The 27,530-nt window shown below is 40.2% G+C and overlaps 1 protein-coding gene across 1 annotated transcript in view; it reads left to right on the top strand.

Annotated features, from left to right (window-relative positions):
• The first annotated feature begins 3,315 nt into the window (after positions 1-3,315).
• Positions 3,316-27,530, top strand: part of LOC126473900 (WD repeat-containing protein 19) — a 301,274-nt gene continuing 277,059 nt past the window's right edge. Inside the window, exons 1-2 of the mRNA XM_050101244.1 lie at positions 3,316-3,522; positions 23,540-23,694. Of these exons, the coding sequence (XP_049957201.1) occupies positions 3,508-3,522; positions 23,540-23,694 (170 nt within the window). The 5' untranslated portion in view covers positions 3,316-3,507. The remainder of the gene's footprint in view (positions 3,523-23,539; positions 23,695-27,530) is intronic.

The following is a 27,530-nucleotide window of genomic DNA, read 5'->3' as shown; positions in this document are numbered from 1 at the left end:
AGAAAAAGTATGTGTCTTATGCTCTGAGAAAATATTTTTGTAGGCATGCAGTTTGGTAGGCTTCACTGAGCGTGTCTGTACCTGTTTTGTCTGACAGTAGGATCTAAAATGCTAACATCTCTTTACATTTTTCCTTTCCAATTTTTGCAAGTAAATGGACTAAAATTAAAGATGAACTTTTTGGAACCCTTGTAGCAGCGTTTACAATTTGAGCCTCATGGAAAGTTCTTAAAATATTTAGAAAGTTCTTTATAATTTCACCCTCAAACCTGTGTTAATGTTCATATCATTGTATAATACTAAGGTAGTTTAGGGGGCTGACACACAATCCAGGCTGTGAATTTTAAAATTTTCCCAGCGAATTGACCGTTCAAACAAATTTCGGGCTTGCAACTGGTCGTCGTTCAATACTTCGCACGATATTTCAACTGGGCACCTGCCAGTCATCTTAAGGTGAGCCGCCGCAGACTGGCGAAAACGTCCTCCGTTCCGCAATATATAGCGTACTGTAAGTATTCTGCGCATCCATCGAAAACTTGATAGTTGAACCACACTGCCCGCCGGCAGCGCCCTCGCTGGTGGAATAGTGGAACTCAGTCGCCCTCTGCGTTGCTGTTTGCCACGGCCGTCGACGCACTCTGTCGTCTTCGATTTGAGCACATCGTGGAGATGATGGGATTCCATGCACTGTCCAGCTGGTAGCCGCTGTCACGGTTCAACAGATTTTCCGCCAGTCGTATTTCTACGGATTCTTTAATGATGGAGTCCCAGAAAGACGTTGCTGTGGACAAAATCGTTGTTTTCTCATACTCCATTGAATGTCCAGTAGAAATACAATGTTCAGCAATAGCGGACTTGCTTGGCTGCAAAAGGCAGGTGTAACGTTGATGTTCAGTGCAGCGTTCTTTCACGGTGTGTGTGGTTTGACCTATGTAAGCCATACCACATTTGCACGGTATCTTGTAAATTCCGGCCTTTCGTAGTAACAGACTGTCGTTAACTGATCCCACAAGGTCCGCAATCTTCGATGGTGGGCGGAAAACCACTTTTACCTGAAATTTTCGGAGGATTCTTGCTATTTTAAACGAAGTGTTGCCAACGAAAGGAAGAAAAGCTAAAGATTGTTCCGGCATGTTCTCCTCTTTATTCACTTCCTGCTTCTTAGTTTTAACTGTTAGTGCCCTGTTAATCTGCTGGATGGAATACCCATTTTCGCTGAATACTGTCTTTAGATAGGAGAGTTCTTGAGGTAAGCTATCTAGATCTGAAACAGTATGAGCTCTATGAACAAGTGTTTTAAGCAAACTCATGGTTTGCGATGGGTGATGGCAACTCGATACTGTATGCTGCAGTTAATGAAACCTACACCAGTGCTCTGTAATGCATACTACCATGCTGACAGTAATTCTTATTTCAAGTTGGTGTACTTTATTTAATGCACTGCACATTTTGATGAATAACTGATAGATAAACAATCTTCTGGGTTGCACTCCAGTGTGGGACATCCTTTTCTTGTGTACATAGTGAAGTAGTCTCAAAGTTGATTGATCTCATTTAAAGCGTGGCAGCTTTTTGTCATTGTTTATCCAAAAACGGCCCTCCTTCTCCAACTCATGACAATAGGTATTTGACGATGTGTACCACACAAACACCTACTATACTCTCACTAATCATTTCCACTTCCTTACCCAAATCTGTTGAGATTAGATTAGATTAGTTTTTCGTTCCATAGATCCATGCTGAGGAGATCCTCGTGCATGTGGAACATGTCAACTATATATATATATATATATATATATATATATATATATATATATATATATATATATTAGCTGAAATAACAATACTAATAGTATGAATATATACAAGGTGCTGACGATGCCTATTGTTCATTTCATTGATCCCTGACACTGAGCTTATTTTCTGGTTACATCGCATTATGAGCATCAGGCGTCATAGTTTTCTGGAACCATGGAAATGTCTACTTTTATTTGGTGTATGAATGTTATATTTTAGGTGAAAAGGGAATGACATAAGTGGTTATATTTAAGAGGAAGGGTACTTTTTCGAGCACTTTTTTTGTTTGTGTCGATTTGGAACAGTCATAGATGTCGGACCGTCATTAGGAGAAAAGTCTGTTATGTTTGTAAACACATTAACCTACATAAAACGCGAATATGACGTGTTTTATTCATTTTCTTTTGCCTCTATAACGGAGACAGTATCCTCATCTATGCCTGCTGACTTCTTATTTTTTAACTGTTGTATGGTCTTCTTAACTTAAAGCTCAGTTGTTGCAGTGTTTATTGAATGGCTTCCCGTCACATAGGAAACAACTCTGCTACCTGTCGTTTTGTACTCCTGCTAACTGTCTTCTTGATATAATTAGCTGTATTGTTTGTACTTGCGCGAATCCATGCGTCATTTACCAGACGTGAACAGTTCCGTATCAAAGGCAGTAAAGAGAACGTCTGAATTTGTTGGTATTAGTACCTACATTCGAGTTAGGTGTCAATATGTGCTTCACTCATCAATTAGATGAAAATATTGTCATAAACGAGCAATTTTAGAATATATTGAGGATTTCAGCAACTAACAAGCATCAGAGGAGAGCTATACATGTATAAATGGCAAGTTCCGCAAGGTGCACTTTAGCTGTGTATTTTCTTACTTGTCACAAACCTGTTTGTAATTTTATTTTTAGCAAGGTGTGGAATGTGAAATATACTCTCCACAAATATGTCAACATGGCATGAGTAATGAATGTACGATGAAACATGATAAGACAACCACAACAATTTTAAAAGATCTGAAGATGGTAATCTTACCTGTCGAAAACAGTCATTAATAAATAATTATATTCGCGATCGTGGCTAATTTTTTTTTATGTACTATATATCTCTATATGTGACTCCTGCCATTAGGCCTATTGATCGAACGACAAACAAATGTAACAAAACCATCAGTCTAGGCACCAAATAAATCTTCACCTTCCTGTCAATGCTTCCCAAGAACCATGGAGGTAAGGAGCCTTTACCTCCATGCCAAGAACATTATAACGATGTCTTTGAAATTCAAGTGGAACTTACTGGCCAAACAGTGCCGTCTCGATTGGAATTCTTTGGTGTAAACAATATGGTGGTGCAATTGAACAACAATTTAAAAACATTTTTGATCAAACGACAAATAAATGTAACAAAACCAACAGTCAAGATCCAGATAAATCGCCACCTTCCTTTTAACTCTTGGAATGTCAAAAATTGATTTTTCCTAGCACACGATAATGATATCTTTGAATTTCGTGTGTAACTTACTGGTTAATTAGTCGCGTGTGGAATTCTTTGGTGTAAACAATATGGTGGTGTAATTGACCAACAATTTAAAAACATGTCACTGTAATTTGAAATAAATCACAATGGACACAGATATTTTACGTATTAGTTGTGCACGGATAGGTAAATGGTTGGCTCAAGGCCCTGGTTAGCTGTCAACCGCTAAGCGCTCGATATGACGACAGAGAAGGTATAAAAATTTTTCAAATGCCATCCACGATATTAATGCCGAACACAGTCTTACAATTTAATGACCCTGTGACATTACATAATCCACTAGTGTGATTTACTTTACTGAAGGCGAATTAGGTTGGAATAAATTATGGCAAATGTATACCACTTTTTGAATGAATTTGAGTGGTTGAAACAAAGCGCCAGACACCTTTTTACCGATTACGCGCCATATACAGTGATCGCATGTCGATAGCTAAATTACACGCCGAAACCTGATCATCCCGAATATGCCTAATGCCATGACTACTGTCAGAAACCTGGCCCTCCCGAATCAAGTCTAGTACCGTTACCAAGTATAACGTAGACCGTTAATTTTTTTAAATTGCAAATGATATTAAGATCTTTTCTTACCATATATTTACCGTATTTATAAATTATAAAAGGAGTTAAATTACAGTTGAGTTGCAACCGTTTTCGTCTTATACTCAACAGTGCTTTCCAACACTCATTCACCAACTTTAATCTACCTGTTTGGCATCACTTTAGTTAGTTATTAATGTGTTTTATATATCATACAGTAATCGTTATGATGAATGTGTCTAATGAATAAATTGGGTAGAAAACCGCACGCAAAGGAAAAGAAAATATTTATGTGAATACTGGCTGACCATATACATACGTCATTTTTTGCCCACAGTCTAAATCACTAATTATTTCTATTCAAAAATTCCTGAAAGGTATAGAAGTTGTTACGGAAAAACCACCTCGATCCACATTTGAAACTGCTTATGCTGTCAGACATTTTATGTGTATGAGTAGATAGTAGTAGCATATTCCATCCCTTTTCGTGTAAAAGTTAGATTCATTAGAAGATAATGCAGATCACTTTTTTCTAATTCAGATGGATTGTTGTTAACAAATTTCCAATTTGTAGGGATACAGAATGGAACTGTTGTATAATCTCAGTCATAGGTAAAGCAGGTGGCAGATTGCAGTGCAGTGGTGGAATACTAGGGAAATACAATGAGTCTCCAAAGGAGGTAGCATACAAAACACGGCAACCCATCCTAGAGTACTAATCAAGTGTGTGCAACATGTACCAAATAGAGTTAACGTGGGATATTCAGCATATATAAAGAAGCACAGCACAAATGGTGTATTTTATTATACTCTGTTCTAGTTTGTTTGACCTGTTGGAGAGTGTCATGAAGATGCTGAAAGAACTGAATTAGGCAGGTGTTTGAATATAGATGCAATCGATCCTGTGGAAGCCTACTAAAAAGTTTCTAGAACCAGCTTTGAATAAAAAGGAATATTCAGTGCGAGTGGTCAGCTTTAGCCAGTGATGTAGGAAACATACGACAAATGGTGTAAACAACATGGTGGCTACAGTATGATAGCAGTGGTGATTTTTTCAAACAGGTTGAGCTACAGATCAATCTGCCGCCAAAACCATTCATTGGTTTCGCCAACTCACAGCCAAACTGTCACATTCCAACCTACCCTAGACCTCGGACTAAGCTACAGATCAATTTGTCACCTCGACCAAGTTTTTTCTTTCTTTGATGTTTGTCAGCTTCGCCAACTAACAACAGTACTGTGAATATGTGTACCAAAATGTGACATCACAACAGCTATTAGCATTACATACTGGTCCAACTGATGACTCGTAACAAGTATTCCTCTTGACCCTCAGTTTTAAGTGAGGAATTTAGGATTATATTACACACCACTCCATATTGCTCCCGTGGAAAGATTAGACTAATTATGATGCTCACACAGGATCTTAAGCAATCATTCTGCCAATGCTCCAAATGTGAATGGAACTGGAAAAAGCCCTAATAATTTGTGTAATAGGGTATACTCTCTACCATGCACTTCACAGTGATTTGCAAAGTATAAATGTAGATGTAGTGAACGAATGTACTGTGAACCTGTGGATAATATTCCCAGCTGCTTAAAGATATGCCTGCAAGATGTATGTATGAAACCCTACGCACAATATTAATTACTTCCTCTTGTGCAATGAACACTTTTATGCCTAAGTGAGGAGTTACCTCAGAAAATTATTCCAAAGACATCAGTGAATGAAAGTAAGCAAAATATGGTACCTTACTGACTTCTTTGGGCCCAGAGTTGGCAGTTATTCTGATGGCAGTACGTAACTGAACCTAAACTTTTTAGCGAGTGAACTTTTTAATGGGTGTATTGTATTGTTTTCCCCTCTTGAAGTTTTCATCAAAATATGCACCTAAGAGCTTGAATTTTCCACCCTTTGTAAATTATTTTGTTGGTGTACTAGTTTAATAAGAGGCGGGATGTTTTTAACTATACAAAACTGGATGAGCTGTGTGTTTTCCAAGTTAAAGCTGGCCAGTTGTGTAAAACCAGTTGGGAACTTTAAAAAAAAAAAACATCATTTATTGTTTTCTCTGTTGCTACTTCCTTGCTCGATTTTGCAACAGTGTTTGCATATCTGCAAACAGGACTACTTCTGCCTCTTATTTCAAATAAAGCAAGAAAAGCAGTGGGCCAGTGATTGAATCCTGTGTGCCTCACAACCTAATTTCCTCCCATGCAGATGGTGTGGAGTGTCCCTTTATATTATTTAAACAGTCTAAGATAACTTTGGACATTCTGTTTCTTAAACAAGAACAAAAACTGGCAAGTGTTGAATGTAGTCAGTAAAAACTTGATTTCTCAAATAGAATATTAAATCTGACCTAACGAAATGATCCCAGAAGATCCTAGCTGGTGATATTTTATCATGTAAATATTTAAAAATGTGCTCAGATAATGTACAAATAGCTGACTCAGTAGGGCAGCCCTTTTCAAAAACCAAATTGTGAGGTACTAAGTGTCCCACTACTACACTGGTAGCTGACTACCCTGGAGTTCATTGCATACTCGAAAATTTTAGAACATAATGTAAGGAGTGGCAGTGGGGGGTAGTTACTGACATCTGTGTAGTCACCCTACTCATAGAGCGGCCTAGCAACAGCAAATTTTAAAGCTGTATAAGTAAATACTCTGAATTAATTATGCACTATTTAAGTGATGAACATTTAGTGTTTCAGGGACACAACCTTTTAGTGTCCTGTTGGAGATGTTCACCACCATATGAACTTTTACTTTTTATAATAGTGATGATTTTCTTTATTTCAGATAGAAATGTAAGCTTAATTTTTAACAATGGAAAATCTAAGATGGAATGCAACAATATTACAAAAAGCACATTGCTACTCACAGATAGGCACAACAAAGGGACTCTCAGAATTAAAGCTTTCAGGCATTAAGGTTTTCGCCAATAATAGATGACACGCACGCATGCACGCACGCGCGCGCGCGCGACTGCAGTCTCAGCTGCGAGAAGCAGCACCAGTACTTGATGGGAGTGGTGACTGAGTGGGAGTAAGGAGGAGGCCGTAGTGGGGAGGTAGAAGGATACTATGGTGGACAGTGAAGTGCTGCAGATTAGATGGAGGTAGGGGTGAGGTGGGGGGGGGGGGGGGGAGGAAGTAGTGGAAAAGCAGCATTCCCTTTGTAACTCAGTAACACCCAGGACTGGGGTACTGAATTACATTCGCCACTGGGGTTTCCACTACCTCATTGTGCCCTGAAATGAGAAATGTCCTGGCCACTATCCTTTCCACTGCTCCCACAGTGGTATTCCACCATCCACCGAACCTACACTATATACTCATCCATCCTTACACAATCCCTGCTCCCAACCCCTTACCTCACGGCTCATACCACTGTAATAGCTCTAGATGCAAGACTTGTCCCAAATATCCTCCCACCACCACCACCTACTCCAGTCTGGTTACTGACATCACCTATCCCATCAAAGGCAGTGCTAACTGTGAAACCAGTCATGTGATCTACAAGCTAAGCTGCAACCACAGTGCTGCATTCAATGTAGGCATGACAACCAACGAGCTGTCTGTCCACATGAATGGTCACCAACAAACTGTGGCCAAGAAACAAGTGGACCACCCTGTTGCTTAACATGCTGCCAAGCATGATATCCTTCATGTCAGCTTTTCTGAATTGTGCAGGTAGGAACTTTCCCTGCAATACGTCCTACTTTCCCGTAAAATCCTGGCCTCGACCTTCATTAGTCACTGCCCTCACCCATCCAGCCCCTTCCCTGTTCCCTTCCAGCACTACATAGCCGTCATTCCATCATCACACCCAGTCTTTTTATTCCTCTCCTTTTCCATTACTTCACCCCACCCCCTCCCCACCTCTCCCCTGCCCTCTGTGTAACCTCCAGCACTTCACTGTCCGCCACCTCCACCATATTACCCCTTGCCCTCACCACCCCAGTCTCCTCCTTACCCCCACCCAATTGCCACTCCCATCATGCACAGTGTGGTTTCAGTTGCCTGAGACTGCAGTTTTGTGTGTGTGTGTGTGTGTGTGTGTGTGTGTGTGTGTGTGTGTGTGTGTGTGTGTGTGTTTGTTTATCATCTATTGTTGACAAAGGCCTTAGTGGTCGAAGGCTTTAGTTGTTAGAGTCTTTTTGTTGTGTCTGTCTGTGACTAAGCATCTCTGCTATATGGTGAATGGCAACTTTCCTTTTCATAATATTGTCAAGCATAATTTTTGTTTTATTGCGTATTTTTGTTCTGTGCATTTTGGTGCAACTAACGAAGAGAATCCCATTTAATTGTTCTCATCCAGCAATTTAAGCAGAGTGTGTCCATTCATGATTAAGTTCATATTTCTGGAAACTAGTGTAAAACTTAAATTGTTTGTTTTAGAAACTTTTGCCGTAGTAATTTGTTTACATATAGTTTGCATACATTAAAGTTACAATAAAAGTTAAATTATATTGTGATTAAGTTAACTAACAGATACTGCAGTCAACTGAGTGTGGAGTTCTTGTTGTAAGTGGAAATAATTAACTTTTTATGTTATGTCATACACCAGAAGCGCTAACCTGTAGGCCTGATTTTTGCAGTCCATAGATAGCAAAAATTTGTTTAGTGTAAAGTGTGGTATGTCTAGAATGTGGGTTGGAATTTCACTTGGGTGACTGTAATGGGGAACTGAGTGTGGTCTTCCTGTGTAACTGTAGGCTCTGCGAGAAAGACAAGAAATCAGTGAACGGGAGGCAAAGATTTATGTCCTTCTGGCTGAATGAGAACATGCAAAATGTGAATTCGATAGGTTGAAGGGGGAAACAAATTGTGGGAACTGCGTAAAGGTAACCTGTGGGCAAAAGGGGAACAGCTCATCAGCTTCTTCATCTACATTTGGGCTTATAGTATCAAATAAATTTGACTTGTTGTTTGAAGCAGGAGGGGAAGAGCTTTATGCAACTGTTGATCATATTGGGATGCAGCAGATTTCTAGCAAAAAACCTCATTGTTGGTATCAAAAGAGCTTAGGAAGAGAAGGGAGTTGCTGCTAGGTAGTAGCTATGAGAGGGGTGTGTTGCAAGGGGGTTGTGCAAGGATGTTGGCAAGGAGGATTGGGTTATTATAGTAGTGAGAGCAAACAGCCTGGCTAAGGACAGGAATTATACCATTATGGCTAACTTGGATAAAAATAGGATTAACAACACCACACACAAATGAGAATTTTGTTGAGGCCTTATATTGCCATGACTGCCCAGGGCTAACATTGCTGGGAGACACGTGAACACTTGAGTTGAACTGGCTGCTGCTGACAGAAATGAAATCACATATGAGAACTGTGGATGGTGCTACAGTTGCGAAATGAGGGTGCACTAGGCACAGCCCACAGAAGAATAAGTTTGGCTTATTTCATCAGAATATTAGAGGTTTGAGTAATAAGGTAGAATAGCTTCTTGTCTGTTTGTAAAATTTAGAGTGCTCTGAAAAGATAGACATCCTGTAGCTATCAGACCACCACATAACCACAGTGTTGGATAAGTTACATGTAAAAGATTATAACCTAGCAGCTTACTCATGCAGAACTAATATGGGAAAAGGAGTCGTTACATATATTAAGACAGAGCACAAGTTAACAAACATTGAGATAAGTAGTCTTTGTAGTGATAAGCACATAGAAGCTTGTGAATTAATACGGGAAAGTAGTTCACTTTTTATTGTAAGTATATGCTGATCACCACTGGAAAATTTTGAACTGTTTATGAGGAATGCGCATTCCTTTCTATACAGTCTGTCAGACAGTAGCAAACAGTTAATGATCTGTGGTGACTTCAATGTAGATTTTCTAAAGGATTCTGATAGGAAAAATGATCTGAAAATCTTATTTTTATCCTACAATTTGATCTCGGCTATTAACTCTCCAACGTGGCTGTATTAAGACAGTAGGGCCCTAAGTGATAGTGTTTTCTTTGGTGAAGCACAAAGCAAGAAAATAACTGTTTATCTAGTGATGTATGCTCTCTCTGATCATTATGCACAGTCAGTTAGGATAAATAACATAGTGTTATACAGCACAGATACTCCTCAGTGGAGACCAGCTGGAATAATTAATGACTCCAGGACAAATGTTTTTGAGAAATCTGTGATGAACCAAATGCTGACATAAAATTTAGTCTATTCCATGGTAAATTCATATATGAAAAAAGCTTCCTGCATAAGCTAATCAGAAAGGACATTAAATAGCCAAGTAAAAAGACAATGGATCGCTAGAGGGATTAAAGTATCTTGTGAAAGGAAAAGGGAAATGTATCTATTGGTAAGAATGAGTAGAGACCCTGTAGTAGTTGCACACTGCAAAAACTACTCAAAATTACTAATAAAAGTTATTAAAAATCAAGGAACATGCACATAACATCACAAATGTGTAATTCCAACAACAGACTTAAGGCTCCACGAAATTTAGTGAAACGAGGCACTGGACAACCAGCCACAGAACAGCATAACACCACTATTGAACTGAATGGAAGGGCTATAAATAATGAGACACAGGTAGCAAATATATTTAATAATCATTTCATAAATAGAGTAAAAAGTATAGGGACAAACTATAGTAGAAAGTATTGGGACAAACAGTTCAAGAGAAAAATCACAGCAGTGTGTTGAAAAGCAACTCTCACTAAATTCAATCATATGAATGTATCACCAACTTCTTATGAAATTAAGAAAATTATACGTTCTCTCACAAATAAAAGGTCTTCTGGTTTTGATGGTGCTTCCAAAAGAGTGCTAAAGATTTCTCCCCATATAATAAGCCTGGTGTTATGTGAAATATGTAAATGCATCACTAACTCAAGGCATTTTTGTAAAGAGACTGAAATGCGCCATTGTCACACCCTATTTAAAAAATGTGGTAGAAGAAATGTCAATAACTACTGACCAGTTTCACTGCTGACACTATTTTCCAAAATTTTGGAGAATGTGATGCATTCTAGAATTAATAGCTCACCTGTGCAACAATAATAACCTCAGCAAATCACAGTTTGGATTTCAGAAGAGTTGTTCACCTGGAATGCCATTTACATGTTCACTCACCAAATTGTACAAGCAGTAAATAATAAAATAGTGCAGGTTGGTATTTTCTGCGATCTATTTAAGGCACTTAACTGTGTGAATGACAGTATTCTCGTCGATAAATAGAACTTTTATGGGACGGATGGCATTGCCAATCAGTAGATCATGTCATATCTAACCAAAAGAATGCAGCAAGTTGTACTTAGTAATTCAATGTAGTCTGGGGACGTTATTCTGATTGGAGGGGGGGGGGGGGGGGAATAATGCATGGGATCCAAGGCTCAATCTTAGGTCCACCATTGTTCCTCATATATGTAAACGATCTTCTGTCTAATATACAACGAGCTGAATTACTTTTTTTTGCAGATGATAATATTACTGTAATGAATTCAGCCATACGTAATGCATTGAAAGAAATGGTAAAGTATGTCCTTAGAAGTATTGTAGCATCAGGCTGCTGTCGTCTGCTGTGTTGTGGGCGGTGGTGATGTCGCAGCTGTCAATTATGCACCAACCAGTGATGCTGACTTCTGTACAACTTACTCTTGTCAGTGAATCTTGTACAGAGTAACTCAGTTTTTCCTTTCCCAGCTATGTTGAAATTTGAATGACCATGTTATTCAAGTAAATAAAGTTATTACATTCTTGGTTCCTGAGAGTGCTAATTTGGACTCTGCAGCTCAGCTTGATAGTATAAAATGACAAAGGTCGGATTGCCGTAATTCAAGCAGTGTCAGACATGTGGTAACCCCTACTTTGCAGTACCTTTGACAACTAAGGAGCAAGGTGGACACCGGTACTGCGCAGATAATTTACTACACACCATTTGGATTTGTCGTTTACCACTGTAGGTTGAAGCGATAATAGTATCAAAAATGGAAATGTCGTCAGACACCGTTACACAGCTTGCAGGCTGGATAAGGAAGCCATCACCTCTGTTCAGTTTAGCACAGTAACAGAACTGTGCAGCAGTACGATGGCGACAGCAGTTGCATGCACCTAGTACAACTCTTTGCGGCAAAAGTGGATTTACTTTGCACACAACTTATCAAGCTTTTGACGCAAAACTATGCCACCAGCAATAGAGGATGATACCATAAGAGATCTAGGAGCCATTCGCTGTCCAGCACTGCATCCGCCAGTACAAACCAATCCACATGCTGGTACCACCACAAGTTCGGTGAATGGCTTCGGAAGTGTACAGTGCTGTGTTCTTTCCCAAATATCAACGGCTGCCAGTGTCATAGGTGCAGCCGAGTGCCTGTCAGCATCTTGGTGCCTGTTTATCAGTGACAGAAAGTAAGGTCAAAAATATTTAGTGGACACTGACCCCAATTTAAGTATATTGCTGTGAACATTGATGCATCGCTGCAGATGGCATTCTGTTTGACAGCAATGAAGTGTCTCTCATATTAGCTTTTAGAACACAGCGAACAGATTAGATCTGGGACTACATCGCTCTGTAATCTGGGATTTCACTGTTGCCAACATCTTGGAGGCAATCATAGGAGCTGACATTTTACTTTATCATCATCTGCTGCCAGACATGTTGAATGTTTGACTAGTGGACAGCATTACCATCCTGATTACCTTGGGATTCCGCTGCAGCACAGCAGTTCACAGCACCGAGCTGATGAAAATTGGTAACTGTAAATACACTGCTCTGCTTCAACAATTTCCAACTTTGATTAGACCTAAACAAGTGCTACATAATACAGCACACAGCATTAAGACCCAGTTCTAAGCAAAGAAGGGAAAGTAGAAAGGTGGAAGGAGTATATAGAGGGTCTGTACAAGAGCGATGTTCTGGAGGACAATATTATGGAAATGGAAGAGGGTGTAGATGAAGATGAAATGGGAGATATGATACTGCGAGAAGAGTTTGACAGAGCACTGAAAGACCTGAGTCGAAACAAGGCCCCGGGAGGAGACAACATTCCATTAGAACTACTGACGGCCTTGGGAGAGCCAGTCATGACAAAACTCTACCATCTGGTGAGCAAGATGTATGAGACAGGCAAAATACCCTCAGACTTCAAGAAGAATGTAATAATTCCAATCCCAAAGAAAGCAGGTGTTGACAGATGTGAAAATTACCGAACTATCAGTTTAATAAGTCACAGCTGCAAAATACTATCGCAAATTCCTTACAGACGAATGGGAAAACTGGTAGAAGACGACCTCGGGGAAGATCAGTTTGGATTCCGTAGAAATATTGGAACACGTGAGGCAATACTGACTCTACGACTTATCTTAGAAGAAAGATTAAGGAAAGGCAAACCTGTGTTTCTAGCATTTGTAGACTTAGAGGAAGCTTTTGACAATGTTGACTGGAATACTCTCTTTCAAATTCTAAAGGTGGCAGGGGTAAAATACAGTGATCGAAAGGCTATTTACAATTTGTACAGAAACCAGATGGCAGTTATGAGTCGAGGGGTGTGAAAGGGAAGCGGTGATTGGGAAGGGAGTGAGACAGGGTTGTAGCCTCTCCCCGATGTTATTCAATCTGTATATTGAGCAAGTAGTAAAGGAAACAAAAGAAAAATTCAGAGTAGGTATTAAAATCCATGGAGAAGAAGTAAAAACTTTGAGGTTCGCCGATGACATTGTAATTCTGTCAGAGACAGCAAAGGACTTGGAAGAGCAGTTGAATGGAATCGACAGTGTCTTGAAAGGAGGATATAAGATGAACATCAACAAAAGCAAAACAAGGATAATGGAATGTAGTCGAATTAAGTCGGGTGATGCCGAAGGAATTAGATTAGGAAATTAGACTCTTAAAGTAGTAAAGGAGTTTTGCTATTTGGGGAGCAAAATAACTGATGATGGTTGAAGTAGAGAGGATATAAAATGTAGACTGACAATGACAAGGAAAGTGTTTCTGAAGAAGAGAAATTTGTTAACATTGAGTATAGATTTAAGTGTCAGGGAGTCGTTTCTGAAAGTATTTCTATGGAAGTGAAACATGGATGATAAACAGTTTGGACAAGAAGAGAATAGAAGCTTTTGAAATGTGGTGGTACAGAAGAATGCTGAAGATTAGATGGATAGATCACATAACTAATGAGAAGGTATTGAATAGAATTGGGGAGAAGAGGAGTTTGTGGCACAACTTGACAAGAAGAAGGAACCAGTTGGTAGGACATGTTCTGAGGCATCAAGGGATCACCAATTTAGCATTGGAGGGCAGCGTGGAGGGTAAAAATCGTAGAGGGAGACCAAGAGATGAATACACTAAGCAAATTCAGAAGGATGTAGGTTGCAGTAAGTACTGGGAGATGAAGAAGCTTGCACAGGATAGAGTAGCATGGAGAGCTGCATCAAACCAGTCTCAGGACTGAAGACCACAACAACAACAGCATTAAGACTGCTGATGACCCAGTTGCCTGGCTATTGCTAAAATCGAGTGTGACACTATACTGAAGGAATGCATTATCTGACTACCACTTGGCCCATTGTTGTCCTCTCTACACATGTAGCTGTATTCACAGACGATGGCAGCTGAGTTTAGGTTGTTCGGCACACCTGTGTCATGCATCCTCCAACAGCCAATGAGCGTTCGGTAGTGTTTTGAGATTCTGCTGTGAATGCTGTAGCTAATGCGAACAATAAAGGTAGTCTTAATGAGCAGTTTTTTTGGTGTATTTCTATTCCAATTGTTGCTTGTTGTCATCGCTTATGGTGGTGGTAAGTGACACATTCTGCATAAGGAAGCCAAAGACATAATTTGCTGGATATATGCTTTCTTCATGTGCTAAGCATGTGCACGCATGTACTGCAGCTGTTGCTTTGAATCTGCAACAATGCAGTTCCTGTCCGTGCCTTGACATGTGCAAACTGCCATAATTTGTGGATCGAACTTGAGTACCTAAGAAGTGTGGAGTGTGGTGCCCTTGTGGGATTATCGTGCACTTAACACCAGAAATGAAGCAGTCCACTACCCAGTACCATTGTTGTGGGACTATAATTACACCTTACATGGAACCACTATATTTAAAGTCCTGGAATGTGCCAGAGCTTACACTCAAATTCCTGTTACAGAGGAGGACATGTCCAAAATGGCTAACATCTCTGCATTTGGATTGTTTAAAAGCATACATATGACCTTTTGGCGTATGAAATGCTGGCATTGGTTTATTGATTTGGTTTTGCAAAGCCTACCATTTTGTTCTGCATACCTGGATGATATTCTCATCGTTTCTGCCACTGAAGAGCATTATTGACCAAACCTAATCAAAGTGTGCAAGCGTATAGAGCAGTACAGTATGGTTAAACATGTTTGGGCAATCTGAGACCTACGTCTACACAGATACTCCGCAAGCCACCGTAAGGTGCGTTTTGGAGGGTACCCTGTACCACTACTTGTCATTTCCCCTCCTGTTCCACTCACAAATAGAGGGAGGGAAAAACGACTGTCTGCACGCCTTCAAATGAATCCTAATTTTTCATCTCTTATCTTTCTGGTCCTTACGCACGATGTATGTGGGCAGCAGTAGAATTGTTCAGCAGTCAGTTTCAGATGCTGGTTCTCTAAATTTTCTCAATAGTGTTTCTCAAAAATAACGTTGCCTTCCCTCCAGGGACTCCTATTTGAGTTCCCAAAGCATCTCTGTAACAATTATGTGTTGTTTGGACCCACTGGTAGAAAATCTAGCTGCCCATCTCTGAATTGCTTCAGTGTCTTCCTTCAATCTGACCTGCTATGGATCCCAAACACTCAAGCAGTACTCAAGAATAGGTCGCACAATGTCCTACATGCTATAACCTTCACAAGTGAACTGCTCTTTTCTAAAATTCTCCCAATAAACCAAAGTTGACCATTTGCCTTCCCTACCACAGTTTCCTGGGTCACTGAATCTCTTCTGAAGGCTCCCTACCATTATCAAAAAGGGTCAAAGCCATCCTGCTGATGCCAAGACTGAACATTGTTAAAGAGTTACAATGGTTTTTGGGGATGTTGAATTTTTATCAGTTGAACTGCAACAACCATTAACTGCAATGCTGTTTGGCCTGAATGTTAGAAACAATACCCCAGTTCAGTTTACCGATGCGATGAGTTCTGTGTTTGGAGCCGCAAAACAGAGTATGGCAAATGCTGCACTTCTTGCGCATCCCACGGTGGTTGCATCCTTAATGTTGGTAATGGTTGCAAGGCAGACAGCTATTAGTGCAAAAGCACAGATGACTCTTGGCAACCACTTGCATACTATTCACACAAGCTGTCACTGTCACAGCAGAAGTGGAGTGTCTACGACCATGAACTTCTTGCCGTGTCTGAAGTAAAGTTCTTTTGACCACAGAAGCAACAATCATAAACCATTGACATAGGCCTTCAAGCAGAACAGCAACAACAGCTCACTTCATCAATAAACCACATGGAATTCATAGCCCAATTCAGCACAGAGATCAAGAATATTTTGGGTATTGACAGTGTAGTTGCGGATTGCCTCTTGCACAGCATATAGATTTCATGGGCCCAGCTAGATTATCAAGAGTTCCCGAGCTTTTTACTTTGTCACACATCTGTGTCACAGTTTCAACTTGTTAGCATGCCTGGTAAGTGAAACTGTATTGTGATGTCTCTCATGGGTGATCTCCCCCCTTTTTATCAGCCACATTTCGTAGGTAAGCTTTCGACAGCTATACAACTTGTGCAACCTGGTGTCCGGCCAACTTTTCACCTAGTGTTGAAGACCCGGAATTGAAAAACCCTGTCATGACTGGACTTGTATTTGTCTACAATGCCAAAGTAACAACATGTGTTACTATGTACATGCACCTGTCAGTGATTTCCCAGATACAGCCTTACATTTCGTGCATGTGCACATTGACGCAGTAGGACCATTGCCTCCCCTGAACAACCAACGGTACTTATTATGGTAGATCATTTTACTTGTTGGCAGGAAGCAGTGCCAGTGTACAGTATTTGCACAGAGACATTAACTCCCACTTTTGTGTTATCAAGGTTAGCTAGATTTGGTTGGTTGTCCTCTGCCCACTACAAGTGACTGTGGACGACAATTTGAGTCATACTTGTTCACTCAGTTTGCAAAGTTCCATGGATATGTGCACCATAAGGCCACTGCTATCATCCAGTGAGCAGTGGCATGAACAAACTATGGTACCGTTTCCTCAAAGCTGCACTTATGTGTCACACCACCTTCTGGGCAACCACTCCACCCGTAGATCTACTTGGTCTATGGAACACTTAATAACCTAGACATGGATTACTTTGCAACAGAACTGGTTTATGGTGAAACATTGTGTGTCCCAGAAGAATTTATTGATGCCAGTTTTCTGGAATTATCATCTCATGATCATCCAGACTTTGTGATTGTGACACCACGTAGCTCACATCTGTCCTCTCAAAGCCTCCAGACATGGCACACCATCTAGTTATGTGCACCATGACTTGGACGATTGCTGGCATATCACAGCCTTCTTATATTTGCCCCCACCTTGTTTTAAGAAGAGGTATGTGGACACTAGACATTGCGGTGAATGGCAAAAACACAACCATCTCTCTTGATTGTGTTGAGCCCACCTACATCTTCCACCAGGCGTTTCCAGTTGAAGCACCATGAAGGCAAGTTCATCTTCTGGTACCACCACCATAATCACAAACACAGAGGCAACAACTGCCTGACAAACAACCACAGCTTGTGTGCGTGACTTGTTCTGGATGTCATGTGCATTTTCCTACAAGTTTTCTCGATGACATTCTGCTTCCGCCACGGGGGGCTCCTGTAGCATCAGACCACTGTCATCTGCTGTGTGTGGGAGACGTAGTTGGTGTCTCTGTCAAATTTGTAATTACATTCTGACCAGCAGTGCTGTATACAGCAGCAGTAGTAACAGCATTTATTCTTGGACTTCTGTACAACTTACTCTTGTCTATGATTTTGTACATACTTGCGCAGTTTTTCCTGTCTCAGTTATGCTGATATTGGAAGGACTGTCCTGCATTCATGTATAACATTTACCATGCCTATTGATTGAGTGCACTATCCAAGAAAATATAGCTCTAATGTTCTTGATTCCCGAGAGTGCTAATTCGGGCTCTACCGCTCAACTTGATAGTATATTATGACAAAGATCAGACAGCCATAATTGAAGCAATGTGTGACAGTATCATTGACTCCTTTTCTGCAAATAGCCCCACCCTCAACTTTAAAAAGGCGCAACATACCATATTCATTTCTGCACATCTATGGGTTCTGTGCCACTGATAAGTGTAACACATGCTGAGGAAATAATAAATACGGTTGAAACTTCAAAATTCTTAGATGTCCATATTGATGAGAATTTAAAATGGGAAAAGCATTATTATGGAACTCCTAAAACAACTTATTTCAGTCACATTTCTCTTAGAATCATGCAAATCTTGGGGAGAGATGAATCAGTAAGTTGAAATATTGTGCATATTTTCATTCAATAATTTCATATGGAATAATGTTTTGGGGAAACTCATCTTTTAGAAAGGAAGTCTTCATTGCTGAGAAACTGCTGTAAGAATAATATGTGGTGCTCGCCCACAATCATCTAGTAGATATTTGTTTAAGAAGTCAGGCATTCTAACTGTTACTCGACATTTTATTTATTTCCTCATGAAGTCATTTGTAAATAATCCACTGCATTTTGAAAGGAGCAATGATGTACATAATTACAATACCACAAGGAATAATGAGACCTTTTGCTCCACATTAAGGTTACATTTAGCACAGAAAGGAGTGCACAATGCTGCAACTAAAATTCCAGTGAAATAAAATGCCTTTCAGACAGCAAAAGTAAACTTTGAAAACAAACTGAAAATGTGTCTTCTTTACAACTCCTCCTATTTTATGGAAGAATTTCAGTTATTGGAATGTGTAAAAGGGAGTGGAAAGGAATTACTAACTCACATCTGCATATTGTTTTCTCCTTAATGTTCAGCATGTAGACATATTTACAAATTAATGATCAATTCAACATGCAACTAACTCAGTCACTAATGTCATCTGTACTATTTCTCATGTACTGTTTTGTTTTCAGCCCTGAACTATTTATACCAATTTTATAACATATTAAAAAAATAATTATTGAAATTATCTACTATATGTGAACTGTCTTTTGCAATGCTCCTGTTCTCTGTACAAGAAATAATGTACTCTCTTATGGCTTCTTTCTTTCTTGCTTTTTAACAATATTCCACTTTGATTTTATTTTATTGTATGCCTGTCAATTTCAGACAAAATGTGCTTACTCTTGAATCTTTTTACAACTTTTCTTAACTTGTTAGCTAAAGTACTGTTCATGATATGAAAGTATTTCTGAATGATTACTTGTTGTGGCTATTTTGTACAGGCCTTTTTTGCTGTGGAGAAACTCTGACACATGTAGTGATCTGAGGTTTCTTTAATGACTTCCCATGATCAGGCTGCCTAAGGGAGAACTTCTTTAAAAAATGGTTACAAACTCATTAAGAAGTGTGTTCAATTTCGAGCTAGCATTAGGCTCATTGTAAACTCCACCGCAATCAACATCATCTAAACTTTCCTTAAAATCTTCAGTATCTTCGTCTTTAATCAGCCTCACTGTTTTCTCAGAGTGCTTCTGAGTTGTACTTAGAGCTAAGTTACATAATGTGACTGACTGTGCGTTTTGATCAGATATTTTGGAGTTGCAGCATGTATAACTTTATTTGCCAAAACAGAGCATAAACAGTTATGTGTATTGTGAATTGTGGTTTATTTGTCTCATAACGTAAATCAATAGTAAAAACACTATGTCTAATATTAGTATACAAGTGTAAACATCATGTTTAGCGAGTGATTACCAATGCAACAATAATAACATAAAAATAAAATTGGCATAATAATGACATTCAAACTACAATAACAATCTTACTACTAGTGTAATAGCACTGAGTTGCAAGTTAGTATTGTTTTGTTACAAGAAAAAAGATGCAGGACTGTTAGAGCTGGTGATCAATTTGAGGGATAACTATGCATTATAATACATTGTATACTACGGCTATATACTTCTTTTTATTAATGAGTTTATAGGGACAGACTGAATTGTTGAATAGCTTGAGGTTAGCCTGTGAGTGAGTTGCTGAGAGTTAGGCACAACCGACGAAGATATCATGACAAAAAGCTATTTTTGTTAAACTGACAAAGAAACATTCCCAGGTGTAAATAAAAGATATTGATGAAACTTGGCAGATATGTAAAAGGATCAAAATAATAAAATACATGTTTTTTTCACCATATCTTGTGCATCTTGTTGAATTTTGTTTTATATTGTGTTGTCTGTCATTTGTATTATACAAAGAAATTTCTTCATTTAATGTGCATGGTATATTAAAGTTATGTTTTAAGCATTTCTTTACAGATTATCATTATTGTAATGATTTTGTAACGTAATAATGAGTTACTTTTTAGTTTCAACTAACAAAATTCACATATGTTAAATGGTAAAAGTAGTAGAACATAAAAACAGTTTAAAACTTAACACCAAAGTAAGTAACACACATAATTAGAATAATAATGAACTTCTAGATATTTTAATTAGGTATGTTGAAAATACTATGACAGCACATTGCGTATGGCTTACTTTCCACAGATGGTACTTCATAAACTAGCTTTATTACATATGTATGGATGTGGTATGAAACCTTTGTTAATTTATGTTATAACAAATGTTCTTATTTTTCAAAATTAATTAGTGGTGCTGGAGTGTTTTAAAAAATTTCAAATTATTACAAAAGTTGCTTGTACAGTTTTCAAGAGTGTTAATCACATTTCAACTTCTGTATGAAACTCATTTTTTATGTGTCATTGTCTGGAAGATATTCCCTCTAAACTTAACAATATTAGAGAAGAAATGTTGCTAATCATCATATATCGGAGATGCTGAGCCGCGATAGGCACAACAAAAAGATTCACACAATTAAAGCTTTCGGCCATTAAGGCCTTTGTCAGCAATAGACACACGTGCACACACACACTCATGCAAACGCAACTTGCACACTCATCTGCAGTCTCAGACAATTGAAATCACACTGCGAGCAGCAACACCAGTGCGTGATAGGAATGGTAATTGGGTGGGGGTAAGTAGGAGGCTGGGGCGGCGAGGGGGAGGGACAGTGTGATGGGGGTGGCATTCAGTGAAGTGCTGCAGTTTAGACGGAGGGCAGGAGAGAAGGTGGGGGAGGGGGGGGGGGGGGAGGGTAAGTAGCGGAAAGGAGAGAAATTAAAAGACTGGGTGTGGCAGTGTAATGATGGGCCATCGAGAGGAATCCTTCCTAAAAACCCAGAATCCTAAACTCCTCACCTGTTTCGGATTCACTGGTGACATCTTTGCTTTCTGGATTGAAGGTGAGGACACCCTATTCACATTCCTCCAGAACATCAACAACTTCTCCCACATTTGCTTCACCTGGTCCTAATCAACCCAACAAGCCACCTTCCTAGATGTTGACCTCCACCTCAGAAATGGCTACATCAGTACCTCCATCCATATCGAACCTACTAACCACCAGCAATACCTCAACTTTGACAGCTGCCACCCATTCCATACCAAGAAGTCCCTTCCGTACACCCTAGCCACCCGCGGTCGTCGCATCTTCAGTGACGAGCAGCCCCTCTCAGAATTTACTGAGGGTCTCACTGAAGCCTTCACTGACATAATTATCCTCCCAACCATGTACAAAAACAGATCTTCTGCGCCTTATCTTTCCAGTCTCTGACCACCTCCCAAAATCCCACAGTCCAGCCACAGACGAGCATTCCCCTCGTAACTCAGTACTATTCGGGACTGGAGCAACTGAATTACATTCTCTACCAGGGCTTCGATTACCTCTTGTCATGCCCTGAAATGAGAAATGTCCTGCCCACTATCCTTCCCACCCCTCCTACAGTGGTATTCTGTCATCCACTGAACCTACACAATATACTCGTCCATCCTTACACAACCCCTGGTCCCAACCCCTTACCTTATGACTCATACCTCTGTAATAGACCTAGATACAAGACCTGTCCCATACATCTTCCTACTACCACCTACTCCAGTCCGGTCACTAACATCACCTATCCCATCAAAGGCAGGGCTTCATGTGAAACCAGTCATGTGATTTACAAACTAACCTGCAACCACTGTGGTTCATTCTATGCAGGCACGACAACCAACAACCTGTATGTCCACATGAACGGCCACCGACAAACTGTGAACAAAAAACAAGTGGACCACCCTGTTGCTGAACATCCTGCCAAACATGATATCCTTCATCTCAATGACTGCTTCACTGTCTGTGCCAATGGATCCTTCCCACCACCACCAGCTTTTCCGAATTGTGCAGGTGGGAACTTTCCCTGCAATTCATCCTACATTCCCATAACCCTCCTGACCTCAACCTTCGTTAGCTGCTGTCCTCACCCACCCAGCTCCCTCCCTGCTCCCATTCCAGCACTACACAGTCATCATTTCAACGCCACACCCAGTCTTTTTATTTCTCTCCTTTCCGCTTCTTACCCCCCCTTCCACTCCCCCCCCCCCCCCCCCCCCCCCCCCCCCCCCCCCCCTACCTTCTCTCCTGCCCTCCGTCTAAACTTCAGCACTTCACTGTTCGCCAACCCCACCATACTGTCCCTCCCCCTCCCCGTCCCAGACTCCTCCTTAACCCCCCCCCCTCCCCAGCCCCAGTCGCCACTCCCAACAGGCACTACTCGCAGTGTGGTTTCAGTTGTTTGAGACTGCAGACGTGTGTGCAAGTTGAATTTGAGTGAGTGAGTGTGTGCGTGTGCGTATGTGTATGTGTGTCTATTGCTGATGAAGGCCTTAATGGCTGAAAGCTATAATTGTGTGAATCTTTTTGTTGTGCCTATTGCGACTCAGCATCTCCGCTATATGGTGAGTAGCAACTTTCCTTCTCTAATATTGTTACATTCCGTCCTGGATTTTCCATTGTTTGATTTTTCCCTCTAAAATTAATATGCCAAGCTACCTTTCAGGGTGTGTTATATCCCTTAAAAGTGAAATTGGGCTAAAATGAAAAAAAAAATAAGTATTGCATTATTTTGACCTCTTTGCGTACCTGCCAACTTTCATCAAGGTTGTTTGTTTACACATGGGAATGTTCCCTGTTAGCTTGTGATGATGGGCTGATCTCCAGTGTAGCCCGAGGCCTAGGTTAGCTTGTATTATGTCACCTAGCTTGGGAGTTGGTGAAGCCAATGAATGTGTCTTGTAGAAACAGGTAATTAGTGTGAAATGTGTAACAATAAAATGGAATATATCAATGTTAGCAACATATTTAGTGAACATTTACACTTTTCAAATGTGTAGGAATAAAAGAAAAGAATATGTAATTACATAAAAACACTGGCTCTAATTATGGCTATGTTAAATATTGCTTTCTCTTTAGCATGAAGTGTGTTGTTATTGTCTTTATATTAAATAACTCAGTTGTCTCCATGTTTTATGTTGTCTTTAATAAGCAGTTTCATCTTTTCACGTTCACTTTTTTATATTGTTACAGTTGTTTAAATCAGATCTTACCTGTTTTATATTTTATTTAATAATAGTTTCATCTTCCAGCACTTCTCTCTTGTATTGTTACAGCTTGTTTTTAAACTGGATCACCCACATGGAACTAGTGAAGTTTTCATCAGCTGGCAACGAGGAAATGGTGTTTACCTGGCCACTACTGGCGCTGATCAGACAGTTGAAATATACAACAGACATGGGAAGAGAATAGAAAAAATAAGATTACAAGGGTAAAAACCAGCTTACTTCCATGAAGTGGCTATTCTCTGTAGATTGTTATTAAATAGGAATTTTGACTAGTGATTCTTTTTGCATACCCCACTCTTTTTCATCCCAGTGGCCTTCATGAATTTCAGATCTAGATAAATTGTTTCTGCAAAAAAAGTTATCCCTTGAAATAAATATGTAGATCTGATGTGTCAGTAAGTGGTTTGGTGATATTAAAGTATGTCATTCCTAAACAAATTTATTCAAAATCTGAGAGGAGAAGTGTTTATTATCATTAGCAACAGCTTGTTTGGAGGTAATGTACTCTAGGATGTTCACCTCCCTCTACTGATACTAATGAATGTTAAAGGACGGAGTGGATTTTAAATGGTTTACTGAACAGTGCTTCTGTATTATTCTAAGTTGTTCTTATTCTTACACTATCTGTTTCTTAAAATGTGAGCTGCATATAAAAACAAGTTGTCCTGATATATTTGTGAGTAAAGAAGTGGCTTAATATTAACAAAAATTTGTTAGGGAAGCTAGAGTGGGCTATAAGTGGAAGAAAGAAATTTATGTATGAAATACAATGTAGGCTTGTACAGTTTTGTTTCAAGGTCTCTGAATACAGATGTTTGCAGGAGAAACCATTTTTCTTACTTTTGTAAAGGCAAACTACACTCAGAACTAATGGAAATGTACCCCAGTTTATTTGACAGATTGACACATTAAGGAGGCAACGGTCTTGCCGCAGTGGTAACACCAGTTCCCCTCAGATCACCCAAATTAAGCACTGTTGGATGGGTGACCATCCGGTCTGTCCAGTGCTGTTGGCAAGTGGGGCGCACTCAGCCCTCGTGAGGCAAACTGAGGAGCTACTTGATTGCGGCTCTGGTCACAAAAACTGACAAGGGCCTTAAGTGAGCACCTGTAAATCATAGTGGAAACCAAATCAGTAGATTGACCAGTCGCGGTGCACTTCCACTGTGCCAACACTGGGGTACAGTTAAAACTGGCTCAGACCAGTCGTTGGTTGGCTTACATGCAGGATTCTGGTAGGCTTGGCCTCATCAAATTGTATTCCTGCTGACAAAATGCCGTCTGCTGAGTTCCATGAAGGCAGTAGACAGTATGTTGTGACAGTTACTCGGTTTTCATAGTGATGTCAGGTTGTGGTACCACTCATCCCATCTCAGCAGTGACCACCGTGGGGGGGGGGGGGGGGTGAGATGAAGAAGCAGGTGGTGTGTGGTCCAGCATAGTTGCTGGGGGAAGGAAGAGGCCTCGGCAACAACATGTGCAGGCAGCAGGTGTGGCATATCCAAGAGGGTGCTAGGGCAGGCATGAAGCCGTCTTGCTAGGCTGTGGCTTTGAATCGGGGTGACCCTGTAGTTTGCCAGAAAGCTAAAGAGGGAATTAGGTACAGTGTTGGTCACCTTTTTCTTATGAAGCTGTGTCTTGAATGTGCAAAGTGTTCTGCACAACTGTTGGAAACCAGCAGGTGAAATGGAGCAGTATAAAGATGTTGAATCATTTATTAGCACAAACTGTTCAACGTTATGGAAGATGAATGCCATCCTGTTGTCTGAAACCTAAGTGCACGGGATGCCTAGATGTTTTCCAAGTCCACTATAGTGCTGTCAGAATGGACCTGGGACGTGCAGAGCATGCCTACAAGAACAAAGTCTTATTCAAAGTCCGCTGTAGTACTGCCAGAAGGGACCTGGGACTTGCAGAACACAAAAGGGAAATGAGAAAAGGAATCAGTCACAATGAACTAAGAAGAGCCAAAAAATGGGCCTGCAAAATCTAGGTGGATGTACTCCCATGGATTCATAGCTTAGGGGCCAGATGGCAGAACAAGGAAGTGCAACTTAGTAGATCTCATAGGCGGAACATTGATGGACAAGGCGACAATGTCAAATTCAGTACTGGGCCAGAACAAATATTGTTGCAGCGAATTTTTAATCTGGGGCGTGCCCCAGTGGGTAGTGTGCTCCGGGAGCAGTGCTTGTGGATGAAGAGAGGGTAGATTCAAGATGCATTAGTGGTCCTCATCTGAGAGCCATAACCCCAAATACTTTCGTTTGGGTGAAATTGATTTTACCTTGGTCAATAGGGGTAAAAATTCTGCTGGGAGGTGTGTGTGGCCACCCAGATTAATAAAGTGAGTGATGTGGCATAACTTTGGGTCCTTGTAGAGGGGCTGTCACAGTGTCCTGTGATGTTAAGGGGAAAGTTGAAATGGTTGTATGCAGATCTGAATCAAGTTTGAATCACAACAGTTTGTGGTGGTCAAATGCTGGATGACATCCCATGGGAACTGGGACAGTACGTCCGTGTTAGTGTGTAACATTGCTGCGGGTGGTCCAGTCCCGTAAGCGATGCCTCGAACCAAAAGTAGTGAGCAACAATTATTGGTCTGTGACAAGGTGAATTTTCTGTCTATAAAGGAATAATTTAAATTTCTGGACTGTTTAAATGATAGCAAGGGCTTCCTGTTCTATTTGAGAGTAGAGATGCTGGGAGGTGGATAAAGTTTTAGAAGTATATGCTGTGAGGCACTCTGTGCCACCTGGGTATATGTGCCAGAGGTTTGTGCTTGTACCATGAGGAGACAAATTGGTTGCTACTACCAGTGATGGACTAGTTACATGTTGCCAAGCATGGTGTCTGCTTAAGGCAGTCTTTCAAAGTCTGGAAAGCTTGTTGAAAGTGAGGTGACCATTCAAAATGTATGCCTTGGCATAATGAATTGTTCAGGAGGTAAAAGATTTTAGCTAGGTTTGCAATGAAGTGGTGTTATGAGTTGATCCTAACCAGAAACACTTGTTAAGTCTTTCACATTCACGAGTGGCAGCATGTCGTCAATGGCCATGACATTTTCTTCCATTGGTTGAAGTCCATTGCTCAAGCATTTGAATGCCATGTGTGTCGAGGATGATTGCATGAAAGAACACTTGCAGGGTTTGCATTTGATTCCTTGTGTTGCCAGCCTCTGGAACAGGACTTGATCTGTGCATGTGTGCGCTTGCATGAATGTTGTGTGTGTATGTGTATCTATCTTTACTGATGAAGGCTGTGGCCCAGAGCTAAATGTGAGTATCCTTTAATCGTGCCTGTCTGTGACTTCATGTGTCTACTTTCTGGTAAGTAGCAATCTATCTTTTTCTACATTGTTACTTCCATCAATAAAAAATACCACACCTCTGCTCTGTGTCTCTTCATGGTCCTGCTAGGAGTGACTGTGGGATTTTTGGACAAATGATGGTACAAGGGAATTTTGAAAAGTTCACAGAATCACCACCACATGTCAGCATTAGTACAATGAGACTCCTGCGTAATAACAGCTCATCTTTTTTTGGAGGGGAACATGTGATGTGTCAGTGTTCTGGGCAGTGTCTGTGGTATAGAAATCTTTCTGTCATTGGTCCCATGTAGTAATTTGAGAAAATGGAAGAAATCAAGATTTGAGCAGTGATTAAGTATTTTGTAAAGAAAGCTATGAAAGCAAAGGAAATTTATGTCAGTTTTGAGAACACATTCTGCTTCTTTTTATTCAGCTGTTACCAAGTGGACAAACAAGTTTAAATTTGACTGGGGCAAGTTAGATGATGATCCATATAGTGATTGGCTAACGTGTGCCACCAACCCAGCAAAAGTGGAGGATTGTCAGAGATGTCATCTGAATGGGGATACCACTTTTTAATAGTATAATTGGATAAGGGAAAATTATCTGCAAGATGGGTGTTGTGACTCTTAATGGAGAATCAGAAATGCATCAGAATGTAAATGTCCAGACAATGTTTGACCCATTTTTAGAGCAACTAAGAATTTTTTGTGACAGCTTGTGACCACA

The sequence above is a fragment of the Schistocerca serialis genome, chromosome 4, assembly GCF_023864345.2.
Source record: "Schistocerca serialis cubense isolate TAMUIC-IGC-003099 chromosome 4, iqSchSeri2.2, whole genome shotgun sequence".
In the NCBI taxonomy this organism is placed as follows: domain Eukaryota; kingdom Metazoa; phylum Arthropoda; class Insecta; order Orthoptera; family Acrididae; genus Schistocerca; species Schistocerca serialis.
The sequence above is the reverse complement of the archived record's forward strand: the minus strand, read 5'-3'. Positions and strand labels throughout refer to the sequence as shown.